This window comes from Mesoplodon mirus (genome assembly GCF_964341445.2).
Source record: "Mesoplodon mirus genome assembly, chromosome: 4".
In the NCBI taxonomy this organism is placed as follows: Eukaryota; Metazoa; Chordata; class Mammalia; order Artiodactyla; family Ziphiidae; genus Mesoplodon; species Mesoplodon mirus.
Window position 1 is genome coordinate 35,507,736 of NC_138979.1, and position 18,648 is coordinate 35,526,383.

At 44.5% G+C, this 18,648-nt stretch overlaps 1 protein-coding gene across 1 annotated transcript in view; it reads right to left on the bottom strand.

The window, feature by feature from the left end:
* The window catches only part of ADAMTSL3 (ADAMTS like 3), a 394,591-nt gene that overhangs the window by 311,121 nt on the left and 64,822 nt on the right, over nt 1–18,648 (bottom strand). Inside the window, 1 exon segment of the mRNA XM_082617479.1 lies at nt 15,434–15,553. Coding sequence (XP_082473605.1) covers nt 15,434–15,553 — 120 coding nt within the window.

The window sequence follows — 18,648 nt, forward strand, 5'->3', positions numbered from 1 at the left end:
CCAATCAAAACATAATGCTTAAAATCCCTCATGATAGGGAAAAAATTCCATTATTGCCTCGACATCTAGCCCTTCCAACTTCAGCTTGGAGAAAATCAGCACTCTTCTTGCCTGACATGGCTCTCTCTCAGCCAGCCAGAAAATCAACTCACCTTTGTTTTGTAGCTCTCTCAATCTCTGTTGTCCTTGACAAGAGAAAGAAATAACATGCTTCCAGTGAGCCCTCCACCTGCCATTTACTCCCCACCCTCATAGCAAGCCTGCAAGGCCAGCTTCCTGGCCCTAGCCCAGCACTGGCCCAAGATAGCAAGACACCACTAAAAGCCACTCCCTTTGCTATGTCTGAAGAAGAGAGACCACAACAGAATGCAAGCCCTGGCATTCATTTAAGAGAAACAGGCATTTCGTAGCAGAGCAGAGAGGGGGGCCCACTTGCTTTCTTTCAGCCAAGGATTGAGGGTGACACAGTAGAATGACTGGAAGTGACCTAGTTTCCAAGTGCTTGAAGACCTGGAACATCTCTGGGCAGGGACTGGCCAGATCTCAGAGAGAAGAGAAGTCTGGGCACAGCCAGCAAGGGCCCTGTCTCTCAGCAATCCTGACTGCAGTGAGGGACGTGTAGGGGATACTGCATTTGGGACCGTTTTGAATTTCACCAGCTTGTATCTACCATTTAACCCACCTGATGAAAGTGATTTAAAAAATGACACGGTATCCAAAAATGAGTCAAGGAAGACAGTGTTAGAAGAGGAAAATGTTTGCATGTTTCAGAGGCTGGAACTGACTCTCCATTTAACAGACCTAATTCTTTTATGCTTGAGAACGAGCTGATGTTGTGAAAAGCTCGATGATAATGAAATTCAGACTCCACGTGTGCCAAAGTCGATCAGAACAGCACGTACGGTTGCGTGTGCAGTGTTCGTGTATTTGCAGTAAGCCTGAACTAGGTAGGAAACGAGTACAAGTCATTCCAATCAGTGGGTTCCTGTCTTCTCCTAACGGACCATGAGCTCGCCTCATTAGATAGCTAAATCTTTGGAATATCGAAGGAGCGTAACTACATTTGACCAACATTACTCACTAACAAAGGAATGAACTATTCAAACTCAAATGGCTCGCTGCTTCAAAACATTTTACACATAGGCCAGAAACAACACAGAAAACTCTCCTATGTGGAGAATATGTGATCTAGGTCCCTAAAGACAATGACAATACCCTATATGTCCAAGGGCTAAGGCCACTTCCCTTCACTAGAAACTTCAGAAGTTGGTATATACTTCCCAAGTTAAAAACTATTACATAAATAACTTGGAAACATCAAGTGATATTTCTGAGGCCTGCCAACAGTTTAACCACAATGAAGCTCCCGGCCAAGATATTCATGAAAAGTTCAGAAGTTACTTTAAGAAAGATGGACTCACAGCAAACAGATTTCTTGTCTTTAGAAAGAATGCATAAATCAATAATTAAATAAGGAAAAGGAAAATTTGGTTTGTCATAATTGTTGAAGAAAAAAAGACATTTAAAAGAAGTCTAGAAAGAAGACTACACAAAGGCTTCATTTATTAATATATTATTGTTACGACTCGTATTAAAAATTCATTCAAACATTGCTCTCATAGTTTTCCTTCCCACAGATTAGATGTAAAAATGTCTTAACTGAGCTTCAGGGCAAAGAACAGGCACTTGGCTTTGCTACTGCCTGGCTGTGTGATCTTGGGTAAGACACTGTTCCTCTCTGGGGCTCAGATTCCTCACCTGAAAAAACAGAGTCCCTAAACTTCCTTCCAACTCTGTCATGCTACAATTCCAGATGCCTGTCAGGGCTGGGCCGCACATCCAGCCCTCTACCTCCCTGGTGATGGAAACAGTAAAGAAAATACAAATTGGAGAGGTGTTTTGAAACGAGAAATCACACAAGTAGGCAGTCAACGGCATCCAGGGGAGGAAAGCGAAGAGTCAACTATGACTCCATTGATGATGTCGTAAGGCCTTAGAATTCTGACAAACACAGAATTTTACAAACATAGCATTTTACACATGTAGAATGATTCGCACCAAACCCTGTATTTGACTTCAGGAAAGGAAGTGAAATTCTTGAAAAGGATGCCCGTCTAAGGTGAGGGGGGTATGGAAGTAGGAGATGATGGAAGTCAAATTTTAAGAGCTAAAAGCAGGAGGAGGGGACTTCCCTGGTGGCGCAGTGGTTAAGAATCCGCCTGCCAATGCAGGGGACATGGGTTCGAGCCCTGGTCCGGGAAGATCCCACATGTCCGGAGCAGCTAAGCCCGTGCGCCACAACTACTGAGCCCACATGCCACAACTACTGAAGCCCGCGTGCCTAGAGCCCGTGCTCCGCAACAAGAGAAGCCACCTCAATGAGAAGCCCACACACCGCAACAAGGAGTAGACCCTGCTTGCCGCAACCAGAGAAAGCCCGCACGTAGCAACAAAGACCCAATGTGGCCAAAAATAAAATAAATTTTAAAAAAAGAAAAGGAGGAGGAGGAAGCAGCAGGAGACAATAAGAATTTGGAAATCAAGGTCACTGAAAGCAACAGTAGATCAGAATATAGCTAAAAGCAATGTTAACTTGAAAAAACATCTTGAATCCACTTAAACGTGGGCAAAGAGAGACAAAACAAATGCCAGATTAGCCAGGGGCTCCTTATCTGGAGTTACAGGGGAGACAGAAGGTAACAGGGGAGAAAGGATGATGGGTATAGACAGTATAAAAGGACCTCTGCGACATGAAATCAAGGTGGTTCTCTTCCAAATGTCCACAAGCTTATGTTAGAATTTACCCTAGGTTAGTTTTAGGAAAGTCAGAACCCACCACTAACTGAACACCCAGCCTTATCCCACATGCTGGAATTCAAGTTAATGCTTTGGGTGTTTTTTGTTTTTGTTTTTGTTTTTCAGCTTTTTGGTGCTTTGTAGCCTAAGGTGGCAAGGTAGACATTACATCAACATGTGCACACGAAAAGACAATCCTTGGACCATAGGAAAATGCACATGGGCATGAATTTCTAAGTGTGCTTAACCCCCTTTATCCCACCACTGGGGCCCACAAGGAGGAAGCACATTATAGCCAATCCACAAAATCTGGGAAGATGTACCTTCCACACTTCCCTGCACCTAACAAATGCTAAAAAATAAGACACAAAAAGAAAAGAATATTTGTGCAAAACAAAGAGTTCCCCTAACTTTTTTTTTAAAAAAAAAGAAAGAAAGAAAAGAAAAGAAATGACTTTCAACGGAGAAACACGAATCCTGGGACAGACTTTTAAGTCAGTCCCATGACAACTCATGAAGCCCCACGTCTAAAGCTTCAGTGAGTTGAAGGGCAGGATGGGAAGACTCGCCATCCTCTTTCCCAGAAAGAGACTTCAGCAGACGCTGAGCAGCTCTCAGTTCTGCCTCATCAGCGATGGGAGAAAGAACAAACTACAGAATTCAAGACTCCACTTCCTAGAACCGGCCAACACTCAGCTGCTTGCCTGTGAACAGGTCCTCTGGGGAACAAAACTCTAAAATCACCATGAGGAATGACCAAAGAATCTACCCCAGAGGCTGGCTGCCTAGCAAGTCTTTCCACCACAAGCTCCTTAGCAAGTCATCCCAAACTAACACATTTTAACTACCTTGTACCACGGATGCAACCGAATGTCAGAACGCTTTCATTCCAAGGATCTGCTCACTACATGGGAAGTCGGTGCCATTTTCATCTCTGCTACCACGTTTCACCCAGACCTTGAAAACAATGTCATTCCTACTGTGATAATAATTCTCCCTATAAGTGCTATCAGAATGGTTAATTTCAAATTCCCGAAGGAGTTAAGAATGAGCTGATGAAGCAACCCATGAATATGAAATTCCCTTGGATGTACTAAGGTCTCCAAAGCCCTATTCACTATAACAGTGGAATCGGGATTTTTGGGAAAAGAGATAATTTTCTAGGCAATTCTTCTGAGAGAAGCAACTGGATGTATCTCAGAGTGGGTGAGCCTGAGGTGTGGAGTGTAAGTTTTAGTTTTTTTCACATGACCATCCGGGTGTCCTTGAGTAAGTCATTTGCACATTCAGAGGCTCTGTTTTCTTGACTTGTAAAATGAGGCATTTGAGCCAAAGTTTCCACCAGTTGTAAAATTCTATGATTCTCTAAGTAACAGTTTACTGCATCGCTGGCAAGCCTGCCTCGATAATCAGAATGATCCAATTAACACTGTGCAATGTAGAATAATCATTTTGTACTTTTGCAAAATAGACTATTTTGGGGGGAAGGAGTTCAGATCATGAAATACGGTCGCTTTGTTTTTCAAGACAAATGAGGCATCTGCGGTCCAAAGATGTTGGATAACTTCATTAAATTACAAGCCAATTAGTGGCAGAAGCAAGACGAAGGCTGTCTGACTAGTCCTTCGTGCACTGAACCGCACTCCTACCCAGTTGGCTTCAGAATGGCTTTCTTCACTAGAAGCCATCTCAGCCTCCTGTATAATCCACAGTGTGCCTTTTATGTGACTCATTAAATACAGCCTACATCACAGCTGTGCTTTACTGGCCTCAGGGTTATTAGTTTTCCAGACACCTAATCCAGGAGACATTTAAAGAGTGACCTGAAGGTCTTCATGAAAATATACCAGAATAAAATACTTTAAAAAGTCCTACAGGCTGTATAAAAAAATAAACAAAATTAAATTAAAAAAAAAAAAAGAGGGGCTTCCCTGCTGGCGCAGTGGTTGAGAGTCCGCCTGCCGATGCAGGGGACACGGGTTCGTGCCCCGGTCCGGGAAGATCCCACATGCCGCGGAGCGGCTGGGCCCATGAGCCATGGCCGCTGAGCCTGTGTGTCCGGAGCCTGTGCTCCACAGCGGGAGAGGCCACAACAGTGAGAGGCCTGAGTAGCGCAAAAAAAAAAAAAAAAAAAAAAAAAAAAAAGAATTTACTGTATAACACAGGGAACAGTATTCAATATTTTGTAATAACATATAGTGGAAAATAACCTGAAAAAAAATAATAGATATATACACCTGAATCACTTTACTGTACACCTAAAACTAACACAATATGGTAAATCAACTATACTTCAATAAAAATGTTCTTAAATTAAAAAAAAAAAAAAGTCCTACAGGGGTCATCGAAGAGAGCAAACACACCATCTGCTTGCTTCCCATTTTATCCAATGAGTATTTGATAGGTAGGAAGTTCCTAGTGAACCCAGTTTTGACCCAACAACTTCAGTAACCAGACAGCAGCGCCCGCAGCATAAGCACTTTGTCACTCTGATTTCAGGCCGTTGGGACAGCAGGACAGTGCCTCTGGCACATACCTGCAAACTCCACAGGTAGGTGTACTTAAGCAACGTGACAGCACAGACACTGACTGCCCTGGGTGGGAACTCACACAGACCTAGACCTATTTCCGACCATGGAATGCCAGCAGCTGCTGGGATGGAACAAAGGCTACTCTGGAACACCACCTCCACCACACCCCAGGTACGGAATCTTTGGAGGGGCTGCCCTGAAAACCTCTGAGGGACAACCTAGGAACTTCTGTGCAAGAGCAATGCTGCATGCCACCCAATATGCTGCGATCTGTTCCAATATGAGACAGTTCGTTCCAAAGAGCGCGACAGACATTAAACCCTAAATTATGTTGCATCCAGCAACTTGGTTGAACCCTTCAGACATCATGATGTGTGAAAGAAGCCAAACACAAATGAGTACGTGCTGTATGATTCCATTTATATAAAAAATAAAAGTAAAAACCAAAACAAATCTATAAGAGTGATAGAAGTCAGGATGGTGGTTACTTCTTGGGTGAGGGATATTGACCAGAAGGGGTCCAAGGAGCTTCCTAGGGTGCTGGGAATGTTTAATTGCTGGATCTGGGTGGTGGCTACAGAGGTGTAAAGTTATTTAAAAACTTACCAAGTTCTACACTTCAGATATGGGTGTACTTTACTATATGCTTGTTATACCTTAATAAAAAATTAAACATATTGTGTGAGGTCCTTTGACATTAATGGAGAATATGCTTCTTCCTTTTCTTTAGCATAAGAATATCTGAGATTCTCTGAATTGAGTCTTTGCAAATAATATTACTAGCAATAACAATAGCTAAATTAAGGGCTTCTATGCTCCAGAACCTGTGCAGGGAGACATATGAATTATCTCCTTTAATCCTTAAAACATTTCTGTGAGGTTGACACCATCATATATTTCACAGATGACAAAACTGAGGCACAGAGGAGTGAAGTAACTTGTCCGAAGTCACACAGCAAATAAAACATCAGAAATGGAGTTCAAATCCAAAGCAGTCTGACTCCTGAGTCTATGTTCTTAGATGTTCTTCACATTTTATGGTATGTTACAGGATAGGGGGAGTTTTCAAACTGAGTCATATTTGATCTAACTTTTCCCCTGAGCCTAAGAAGCTCCCTGATATTACAGTGCCGTCTGCACACTCAGCATTAAGAGAAAAGAGAATCAAGGCTTGCGCTGATGGGTTAACAGTCTCTAGATGATTACATTCTTGAGATTCATTCAACAGATACACCTAGTTTGGTACAAAGGCCTATTTTCTTTGCCTTTAGTAGCAGAGGGTAGGTGCTATTATTGGCTTGTTATAGTTTGACCTTGTTCCTTTCCCTTAAAAGAAATACACAGTGGGGGCAACACAGAATGTTTTCATATGCTATTCACTGGAGCTCTCTGGAACACTGTGTCCCAAGACAAAATTTCCACGGCGTGCCACACACTTTTAAGATCTGCTTTAGGCCTTTTGGAAAGACTAAAGGGGCTTACTTTCCTCTTTTGCTAGCTTTTATATTGTTATTATATTAAATATCATTTATCTGCAGAACCTGGAGAAGGCATCAACCACTCTTTAATTAAAAAACACAGAGCTCGTGATTTTCCAGACACTCTCTTCTATCCTTTACTGCCTCCTCAGTTAGTTTCTCTGAAGCTCTCATATGAAAACCTGTTAGAGCATTAATTTCTTGATTAAAAGGAGCCATAAATCATAGGCCCTCTAAGATGGCGGAAGAGTAAGACGCGGAGATCACCTTCCTCCCCACAGATACACCAGAAATACAGCTACACGTGGAACAACTCCTACAGAACACCTACTGAACGCCGGCAGAAGACCTCAGACCTCCCAAAAGGCAAGAAACTCCCCACATACCTGGGTAGGGCAAAGCGGAGAGATTCCCACACAGAGGATCAGTGACGACCAGCACTCACCAGCCCGAGAGGCTTGTCTGCTCGCCTGCTGGGGCGGGCAGCGCTGGAAGCTGAGGCTCGGGCTTCGGTCAGAGCGCAGGGAGAGGACGGGGGCTGGCGGCGAGAACTCAGCCTGAAGGGGGCTAATGCGCCACAGCTAGCCGGGAGGGACTCCGGGAAAACTCTGGAGCAGCCGAAGAGGCAAGAGACTTTTTCTTCCCTCTTGGTTTCCTGGTGCGTGAGGAGAGGGGATTAAGAGCGCTGCTTAAAGAAGCTCCAGAGACGGGCGCGAGCCGGGCCAGAAGCGCGGACCCCAGAGACGGGCGTGGGACGCTGGGGCTGCTGATGCCGCCGCCAAGAGGCCTCTGTGCGAGCGCAGGTCACTGTCCACGCCGCCCTTCCGGGAGCCTGTGCAGCCCGTCATTGCCGGGGTCCCGGGATCCAGGGAAGGCTTCCCTGGGAGAACGCACGGCGCGCCTCGGGCTGGTGCAACGTCACGCCGCCCTCTGCCGCTGCAGGCTCGCCCCGCACTCCGTGCCCCTCCCTCCCCCACGGCCTGAGTGAGCCAGAGTCCCCGAAGCGGCTGCTCCTTTAACCCTGTCCTGTCTGAGCGAAGAACAGACGCCCTCCGGCGACCTACACGCAGAGGCGGGGCCAAATCCAAAGCTGAGACCCGGGAGCTGTGAGAACAAAGAAGAGAAAGGGAAATCTCTCCCAGAAGCCTCAGAAGCAGTGGATTAAAGCTCCACAATCAACTTGATGTACCCTGCATCTGTGGAATACATGAATAGACAACAAATCATCCCACATTGAGGAGCCAGGAGTCAGTGCTGTGCCTCTGAGGTGGGAGAGCCAACTTCAGGAAACGGGTCCACAAGAGGCCTCCCAGCTCCACATAATATCAAACGGCGAAAATCTTCCAGAGATCTCCATCTCAACACCAACACCCAGCTTCACTCAACGACCAGCAAGCTACAGTGCTGGACACCCTATGCCAAACAACTAGCAAGACAGGAACACAACCCCACCCATTAGCAGAGAGGCTGCCTAAAATCATAAAAAGTCCGCAGACACCCCAAAACACACCACCAGATGTGGACCTGCCCACCAGAAAGACAAGATCCAGCCTCATCCACCAGAACACAGGCACTAGTCCCCTCCACCAGGAAGCCCACACAACCCACTAAACCAACCTTAGCCACTGGGGACAGACACCAAAAACAACGTGAACTACGAACCTGCAGCCTGCAAAAAGGAGACCCCAAACACAGTAACATAAGCAAAATGAGAAGACAGAAAAACACACAGCAGGAGAAGCAGCAAGATAAAAACCAACCAGACCTAACAAATGAAGAGGTGCTAGGCAGTCTACCTGAAAAAGAATTCAGAATAATGATAGTAAAGATGATCCAAGATTCTATTTCCAAGATCCATAATCTTGGAAATAGAATAGACAAAATGCAAGAAACAGTTAACAAGGACCTAGAAGAACTAAAGATGAATCAAGCATTGATTAAAAACACAATACATGAAATGAAAAATACTCTAGATGGGATCAATAGCAGAATAACTGAGGCAGAAGAATGGATAAGTGAGGTGGAAGATAAAATAGTGGAAATAACTGCTGCAGAGCAAAATAAAGAAAAAAGAATGAAAAGAACAGAGGACAGTCTCAGAGACCTCTGGGACAACATTAAACACACCAACATGCGAATTATAGGGGTCCCAGAAGAAGAAGAGAAAAAGAAAGGGACTGAGAAAATATTTGAAGAGATTATAGTTGAAAACTTCCCTAATATGGGAAAGGAAATAGTTAATCAAGTCCAGGAGGCACAGAGAGTCCCATACAGAATAAATCCAAGGAGAAATACACCAAGACACATATTAATCAAATTGTCAAAAATTAAACACAAAGAAATCATATTAAAAGCAGCAAGGGAAAAACAACAAATAACACACAAGGGAATCCCCATCAGGATAACAGCTGATCTCTCAGCAGAAACTCTACAAGCCAGAAGGGAGTGGCAGGACATAATTAAAGTGATGAAGGAGAAAAACCTGCAACCAAGATTACTCTACCCAGCAAGGATCTCATTCAGATTTGATGGAGAAATTAAAACCTTTACAGACAAGAAAAAGCTGAGAGAGTTCAGCACCACCAAACCAGCTTTACAACAAAATTAAAGGAACTTCTCTAGGCAAGAAACACAACAGAAGGAAAAGACCTACAATAACGAACCCAAAACAATTAAGAAAATGGGAATAGGAACATACATATCGATAATTACCTTAAATGTAAATGGACTAAATGCTCCCACCAAAAGACACAGAGTAGCTGAATGGATACAAAAACAAGACCCATATATATGCTGTCTACAAGAGACCCACTTCAGACCTAGAGACACATACAGACTGAAAGTAAGGGGATGGAAAAACATATTACATGCAAATGGAAACCAAAAGAAAGCTGGAGTAGCAATTCTCATATCAGACAAAATAGACTTTAAAACAAAGACTACTAGAAGAGACAAAGGACACTACATAATGATCAAGGGATCGATCCAAGAAGAAGATATAACAATTGTAAATATTTATGCACCCAACACAGGAGCACCTCAATACATAAGGCAAATACTAACAGCCATAAAAGGAGAAATCGACAGTAACACAATCATAGTAGGGGACTTTAACACCCCACTTTCACCAATGGACAGATCATCCAAAATGAAAATAAATAAGGAAACACAAGCTTTAAATGATACATTAAAAAAGATGGACTTAATTGATATTTATAGGACATTCCATCCAAAAACAACAGAATACACATTTTTCTCAAGTGCTCATAGAACATTCTCCAGGATAGATCATATCTTGGGTCACAAATCAGGCCTTGGTAAATTTAAGAAAATTGAAATTGTATCAAGTATCTTTTCTGACCACAATGCTATGAGACTAGATATCAATTACAGGAAAAGAGCTGTAAAAAATAAAAACACATGGAGGCTAAACAATACACTACTTAATAACGAAGTGATCACTGAAGAAATCAAAGAGGAAATTTAAAAATACCTAGAAACAAATGACAGTGGAGACACGACGACCCGAAACCTATGGGATGCGGCAAAAGCAGTTCTAAGAGGGAAGTTTATAGCAATACAATCCTACCTTAAGAAACAGGAAACATCTCGAATAAACAACCTAACCTTGTACCTAAAGCAATTAGAGAAAGAAGAACAAAAACATCCCAAAGTTAGCAGAAGGAAAGAAATCATAAAAATCAGATCAGAAATAAATGAAAAAGAAATGAAGGAAACGATAGCAAAGATCAATAAAACTAAAAGCTGGTTCTTTGAGAAGATAAACAAAATTGATAAACCATTAGCCAGACTCATCAAGAAAAAAAGGGAGAAGACTCAAATCAATTGAATTAGAAGTGAAAAAGGAGAAGTAACAACTGACACTGGAGAAATACAAAAGATCATGAGAGATTACTACAAGCAACTCTATGCCAATAAAATGGACAACCTGGAAGAAATGGACAAATTCTTAGAAATGCACAACCTGCCAAGACTGAATCAGGAAGAAATAGAAAATGTGAACAGACCAATCACAAGCACTGAAATTGAAACTGTGATAAAAAATCTTCCAACAAACAAAAGCCCAGGACCAGATGGCTTCACAGGCGAATTCTATCAAGCATTTAGAGAAGAGCTAACACCTATGCTTCTCAAACTCTTCCAAAATATAGCAGAGGGAGGAACACTCCCAAACTCATTCTACGAGGCCACCATCACCTTGATACCAAAACCAGACAAGGATGTCACAAAGAAAGAAAACTACAGGTCGATATCACAGATGAACATAGATGCAAAAATCCTCAACAAAATACTAGCAAACAGAATCCAACAGCACATTAAAAGGATCATACTCCATGATCAAGTGGGGTTTATTCCAGGAATGCAAGGAGTCTTCAATATACGCAAATCAATCAACGTGATACACCATATTAACAAATTGAAGGAGAAAAACCATATGATCATCTCAATAGATACAGAGAAAGCTTTCGACAAAATTCAACACCCATTTATGATAAAAACTCTGCAGAAAGTAGGCATAGAGGGAACTTTCCTCAACATAATAAAGGCCATATATGACAAACCCACAGCCAGCATCGTCCTCAATGGTGAAAAACTGAAACCATTTCCACTAAGATGAGGAACAAGACAAGGTTGCCCACTCTCACCACTCTTATTCAACATAGTTTTGGAAGTTTTAGCCACAGCAATCAGAGAAGAAAAGGAAATAAAAGGAATGCAAATTGGAAAAGAAGAAGTAAAGCTGTCACTGTTTGCAGATGACATGATACTATACATAGAGAATCCTAAAGATGCTACCAGAAAACTACTAGAGCTAATCAATGAATTTGGTAAAGTAGCAGGATACAAAATTAATGCACAGAAATCTCTGGCATTCCTATATACTAATGATGAAAAATCTGAAAGTGAAATCAAGGAAACACTCCCATTTACCATTGCAACAAAAAGAATAAAATATCTAGGAATAAACCTACCTAAGGAGACAAAAGACCTGTATGCAGAAAATTATAAAACACTGATGAAAGAAATTAAAGATGATACAAATAGATGGAGAGATGTACCATGTTCTTGGATTGGAAGAATCAACATTGTGAAAATGACTCTACTACCCAAAGCAATCTACAGATTCAATGCAATCCCTATCAAACTACCACTGGCATTTTTCACAGAACTAGAACAAAAAATTTCACAATTTGTATGGAAACACAAAAGATCCCAAATAGCCAAAGCAATCTTGAGAACGAAAAATGGAGCTGGAGGAATCAGGCTCCCTGACTTCAGACTACACTACAAAGCTACAGTAATCAAGACAGTATGGTACTGGCACAAAAACAGAAAGATAGATCAGTGGAACAGGATAGAAAGCTCAGAGATAAACCCACGCACATATGGTCACCTTATCTTTGATAAAGGAGGCAGGAATGTACAGTGGAGAAAGGACAGCCTTTTCAATAAGTGGTGCTGGGAAAACTGGACAGGGACATGTAAAAGTATGAGATTAGATCACTCCCTAACACCATACACAAAAATAAGCTCAAAATGTATTGAAGACCTAAATGTAAGGCCAGACACTATAAAACTCTTAGAGGAAAACACAGGCAGAACACTCTATGACATAAATCACAGCAAGATCCTTTTTGACCCAGCTCCTAGAGAAATGGAAATAAAACCAAAAATAAACAAATGGGACCTAATGAAACTTCAAAGCTTTTGCACAGCAAAGGAAACCATAAACAAGACCAAAAGACAACCCTCAGAATGGGAGAAAATATTTGCAAATGAAGCAACTGACAAAGGATTAATCTCCAAAATTTATAAGCAGCTCATGCAGCTCAATAACAAAAAAACAAACAACCCAATCCAAAAATGGGCAGAAGACCTAAATAGACATTTCTCCACAGAAGATATAGACTGCCAACAAACACATGAAAGGATGCTCAACATCTTTACTCATTAGAGAAATGGAAATCAAAACTACAATGAGATATCATCTCACACCAGTCAGAATGGCCATCATCAAAAAATCTAGAAACAATAAATGCTGGAGAGGGTGTGGAAAAAAGGGAACACTCTTGCACTGCTGGTGGGAATGTGAATTGGTACAGCCACTATGGAGAACAGTATGGAGGTTCCTTAAAAAACTACAAATAGAACTACCATATGACCCAGCAATCCCACTACTGGGCGTATACCCTGAGAAAACCATAATTCAAAAAGAGTCATGTACCACAATGTTCATAGCAGCCCTATTTACAATAGCCCAGAGATGGAAACAACCTAAGTGTCCATCATCGGATGAATGGATAAAGAAGATGTGGCACATATATACAATGGAATATTACTCAGCCATAAAAAGAAACAAAATTGAGCTATTTGTAATGAAGTGGATGGACCTAGAGTCTGTCATACAGAGTGAAGTAAGTCAGAAAGAGAAAGACAAATACTGTATGCTAACACATATATATGGAATTTAAGAAAAAAAAATGTCATGAAGAACATAGGGGTAAGACAGGAATAAAGACACAGACCTACTAGAGAATGGACTTGAGGATACGGGGAGGGGGAAGGGTAAGCTGTGACAAAGCAAAAGAGCAGCATGGACATATATACACTACCAAACGTAAGGTAGATAGCTAGTGGGAAGCAGCCGCATAGCACAGGGAGATCAGCTCGGTGCTTTGTGACCGCCTGGAGGGGTGGGATAGGGAGGGTGGGAGGGAGACGCAAAAGGGAGGGGATATGGGAACATATGTATATGTATAACTGATTAAATTTGTTATAAAGCAGAAAAAAAAATCATAGGCCCTCTAAAAATCCATCAGGGAGAAGGTCCTAAAGCAATGTGATGGTTTAGGCCCTCTTAGCAACCAGGCCCAAATGCCGTCCAAAGAATTAACTGGGGTCTATAACATGAATATCGAATCATCTTCCACCCCACCCCTGCTCCCCCCTAACTATTTGTGGACTCGCTATTCAGGGAACTTAAATGATTGATGTTGACAAATTTTTTTTTTTTTTTTTTGCGGTACGCGGGCCTCTCACTGTTGTGGCCTCTCCCATTGCGGAGCACAGGCTCCGGACGCGCAGGCTCAGCGGCCATGGCTCACGGGCCCAGCCACTCCGCAGCATGTGGGATCCTCCTGGACCAGGGCACGAACCCATGTCCCCTGCATCAGCAGGCGGACTCTCAACCACTGTGCCACCAGGGAAGCCCTGATGTTGACAATTTTGATTAAAAAAAAAAAAAAAAACTGGTCTCATCCCACCCCTGCCCCTGACTACCTGGATAGCATCCTGCTCACAGCTGGGTGTACTGGTTCACAGCTTGCCCCTCACCCCAATTCCAGCTCCAGAGCTCAATGTACCAAGCACAGGTCACGCAGTAGAAGCTGAGGATCAAAATCAATGGTGCCTCCCCCTGAGCTGGGATACATAGCACCCTGCAATAGATGTCTCTACTCGCCCTCCATGCTCCATCCTTCATCAACTAGTTATGCTGCCTGAGACTTTAATCCTCCTCCCAGCCTCATCTGCACTCTGCCAACCTCCAAGCCAGCCCCAGAGCTGCGTACCACTCCCTGCTGTCACATCTTATATCTACCCACGTCGGCAGACTGACCTGCCCAGAGCTCCTCCTTCCAAGCAATATCTTTCACCCCCTAACTAGGCCCTACACAACTCAAGCCAGAACTCACCAGCCTTGACCACACAGATCAGGACAGCACAGCGGACCTCGGTCCCTGGGCCAACTTCCTCCACCCCGTCATGTCCCGTGAGAAGACGCTCTTGCCCCATTCCTCACCCACACTTGGCCCCTTAGGTGCCAAGGTCTACCAGATCTTTGAACGTCACTCATCATCGTAAATCCTAGCCCAGTTTGCACCACTGCCTCAGAAGTTCAGGCCCTATCAGCTAGAAACCTCTGCCTTTGGCAAAATTGACATTCTCTGTTTCAAACGAGTTGTGAGTGATTTCAAAGACATATGTAATCTTCCATGCTGTTAGGGCATCAATGTAAATCGAGAATGGAGAGTCACAGTCCCGAGTGTGCGGTTTCTGCATCTCAGCCAAGCATGGCCTCACTCTCCAGTTGGGTTTCGTGCAGTGATTTAAACACACACGCATGTGCACACACACGTGCCCTCACACAGAGGCACACATGTTTTCCCTTTCTGGAAAATGGGCTTGGAAAAGAAAAGTTTTGGTGCTGGTAAAAGAAATAAAGTAAGAGCTAAGAGGGTAAATAAAGTAAAGCTTAATCAGAAAACAGAACTTTTGGATAATTTCAGAATTACATGATGAATTTGGCAATAGCTGAAATGAACAAATTTAAATATTATTATTAATATGGAAATATTTCTGATGAAAATAAGACAATGTGTCACTCAAAGCAATGCCCCAACCAGAGCAAGAACCACACACTGTGCAGGAAGCTACATGCAAGCGTGAGCAGCCCAGCATCTTGGGGTCCTTCCTGGTGTAATGGGTTTATTATATAAGTGGTGCCAAGGAGGAAATATAATTATTTTGAAGTTATTTTTGAGAAACTGTTTCCTGCCCATTGGCAAATAGCAAAGCCAAAAATAGGCTCTTTAATGAAGTTCTTACCTGGTCGTCATAGCGATACGTGAGGAACTGCTCCCCTGTTGTATCTTCCAGAAAACTTCCCTGAGGGGAGAGTGCAAACTCAGGAAGGAAATAGGCCCCAGGAGACTTCTCTGCTGTGGTCTGAAAGGCAAGATCACTTGGTTACAAATAAGGCCCCAGTAAGGACTCCCAACAGGCAGTCTCTGAAAAGGGTGAGTCCAAGAGAATCCACCCACCAAAAGGCTATACCAAGAAAAGGGAGGGCCCGGAGGAAGATGGCGGAAGGGTAAGACGCGGAGATCACCTTCCTCCCCACAGATACATCAGAAATTCATCTACACGTGGAACAACTCCTACAGAACACCTACTGGACGCTGACAGAAGACCTCAGACCCCCCAAAAGGCAAGAAACTCCCCACATACCTGGGTAGGGCAAAAGAAAAAAAAGAATAAACAGAGACAATAGGATAGGGACTGGACCTGCACCAGTGGGAGGGAGCCGTGAAGGAGGGAAGGTTTCTACACACTACAAGCCCCTTCGCGGGCGGAGACTGCAGGTGGCGGAGGGGGAAAGCTTCGGAGTAGCGGAGGAGAGCACAGCAACAGGGGTGTGGAGGGCAAAGCGGAGAGATTACGGCACAGAGGATCGGTGCCCTCAGGCACTCACCAGCCCGAGAGGCTTGTCTGCTCCGCCGCCCTGGCGGGGGGGCTGGGAGCTGAGGCTCAGGTATCGGCTTTCAGTCAGAGCGCAGGGAGAGGACTGGGGCTGGCAGCAGGAAGAGAGCCTGAAGGGGTTAGTGCACCACGGCTAGCCCGGAGGGAGTCCGGGGAAAGGGTCTGGAGCTGCTGAAGAGGCAAGAGACTTTTTTCCCTTTTGTTTCCTGGTGCGCGAGGAGAGGGCATTAAGAGGGCTGCTTGGGGAAGCGCCGGAGACAGGCGTGAGCCGCGGGTAAGGCGCGGACCTCGGAGACGGGCGTGGGCCACCGGCGCCGCCGCCGCCCGCCGACGCCGACGCCGTCGCCGCCGCGGCCCGCCGCCGACGCCGCTGCCGCCGACGCCGCCCACCGCCGACGACGACGCCCGCCGACGCCGCCGCCGCCGCCGCCGCGGGGCCTGTGTGCGAGCGCGGGTCACTGTCCGCCCCGCCTTCCGGGGTGCCTGTGCGCCCCGCCACTGCCGGGGTCCCGAGACCCGGGGACGGCTTCCCCGGGAAAGCGCACAGAGCGCCACGGGCCGCTGCAACGTCACGCCAGCCTCTGCTGCTGCAGGCCCGCCCCACACTGCGCGCCCCTCCCTCCCCTCTGCCTGAGTGAGCCAGAGCCCCCGAATCAGCGGCTCCTTTAAACCCGTCCTGTCTGAGCGAAGAACGGACGCCCTCCGGCGACCTACGCGCAGAGGCGGGGCCAGGTCCAAGGCTGAGACCCGGGAGCTGTGAGAGCAGAGACAGGGAAATCTCTCTGTGCAGCCTCGGAGGCAGCGGATTTAAAGCTCCACGGTCCATTTGATGTGCCCTGCGTCTGTGGAGTGCATGAATGAACAGCGAATCATCCCAAATTGAGGAAGTGGACTTTGAGGACAAGATTTAAGACTGTCCCCCCTTTTCCTCTTTATACAACGAATTATTCCAAATTAAGGAAGTGGACTTAGAGAGCAAGATTTCAGACTTCTCGCCCCTTTCCTCTTTTTACAACGAATTATCCCAAATTGAGGAGGTGGACTTGGAGAGCAAGATTTTTGATTTTTCCCCCTGCTCTCTTTTTGTGAATGTGTATGTGTAATCTTCTGTGTAAGATTCTCTCTGTATAGCTTTGCTTCCACCATATGTCCCAGGGTTCTATCGGTCCATTTTTTTTTTCCAATAATTACTTTCTAATTTTAATAACGCTACTATATTTCATACTTTATTCTATTTTACTTTACCTGCTCTTTCTTTTTTTCCTACCTTCCCTTCCTCCCTCCCTCCCTCCGCTCCTCCGTTCCTTCTTTTTCTTTCCTCCCTCCCTCCCACCCTTCTTCTTTCCACTTTCTTTTTCTTTCCTCCCTCCCTCCCTCCCTCCTGTCTTTCTTTCTTTCTTTCCTTCCTCCCTCCCTCCCTTCTTCCATTCACTCTTCCTTTTGCTTTTATTCCTCCCTCCCCCCCTCCTTTCTTTCCTTCTCTCTTACCATCCTTCCTCCCTCCCTCCCTCCTTCCTTTCTTTCTTTCTTCCTTCCCTTCTTCCCTTCTTCCTTTCTTTCCCTCTCTCTTTCTTTCTTCTACTAATTCTTTCTTTCTGCTTTTTCTCCCTGTTATTCTGAGCCGGGTGGATGAAAGGCTCTTGGTGCTGCAGCCAGGAGTCAGTGCTGTGCCTCTGAAGTGGGAGAGCCAACTTCAGGACACAGGTCCACAAGAGACCTCCCAGCTCCACATAATATCAAGCAGCGAAAATCTCCCAGAGATCTCCATCTCAACACCAGCACCCAGCTTCAGTCAACGACCAGCAAGCTACAGTGCTGGTCACACTATGCCAAGCAACTAGCAAGGCAGGAACACAACCCCACCCATTAGCAGAGAGGCTACCTAAAAACATAATAAGGCCATAGGCACCCCAAAACACACCACCAGACGTGGACCTGTCCACCAGAAAGACAAGATCGAGCCTCAACCACCAGAACACAGGCATTAGTCCCCCCCACCAGGAAGCCTACACAACCTACTGAAACAACCTTAGCCACTGGGGTCAGACACCAAAAACAACGGGAACTACGAATCTGCAGCCTGCAAAAAGGAGACCCCAAACACAGTAACATAAGCAAAATGAGAAGACAGAAAAACACACAGCAGGTGAAGGAGCAAGATAAAAACCTACCAGACCTAACAAATGAAGAGGTAATAGGCAGTCTACCTGAAAAAGAATTCAGAATAATGATAGTAAAGCTGATCCAAGATTCTATTTCCAAGATCCATAATCTTGGAAATAGAATAGACAAAATGCAAGAAACAGTTAACAAGGACCTAGAAGAACTAAAGATGAATCAAGCATCGATTAAAAACACAATAAATGAAATGAAAAATACTCTAGATGGGATCAATAGCAGAATACCTGAGGCAGAAGAACGGATAAGTGAGGTGGAAGATAAAATAGTGGAAATAACTGCTGCAGAGCAAAATAAAGAAAAAAGAATGAAAAGAACAGAGGACAGTCTCAGATACCTCTGGGACAACATTAAACGCACCAACATTCGAATTATAGGGGTTC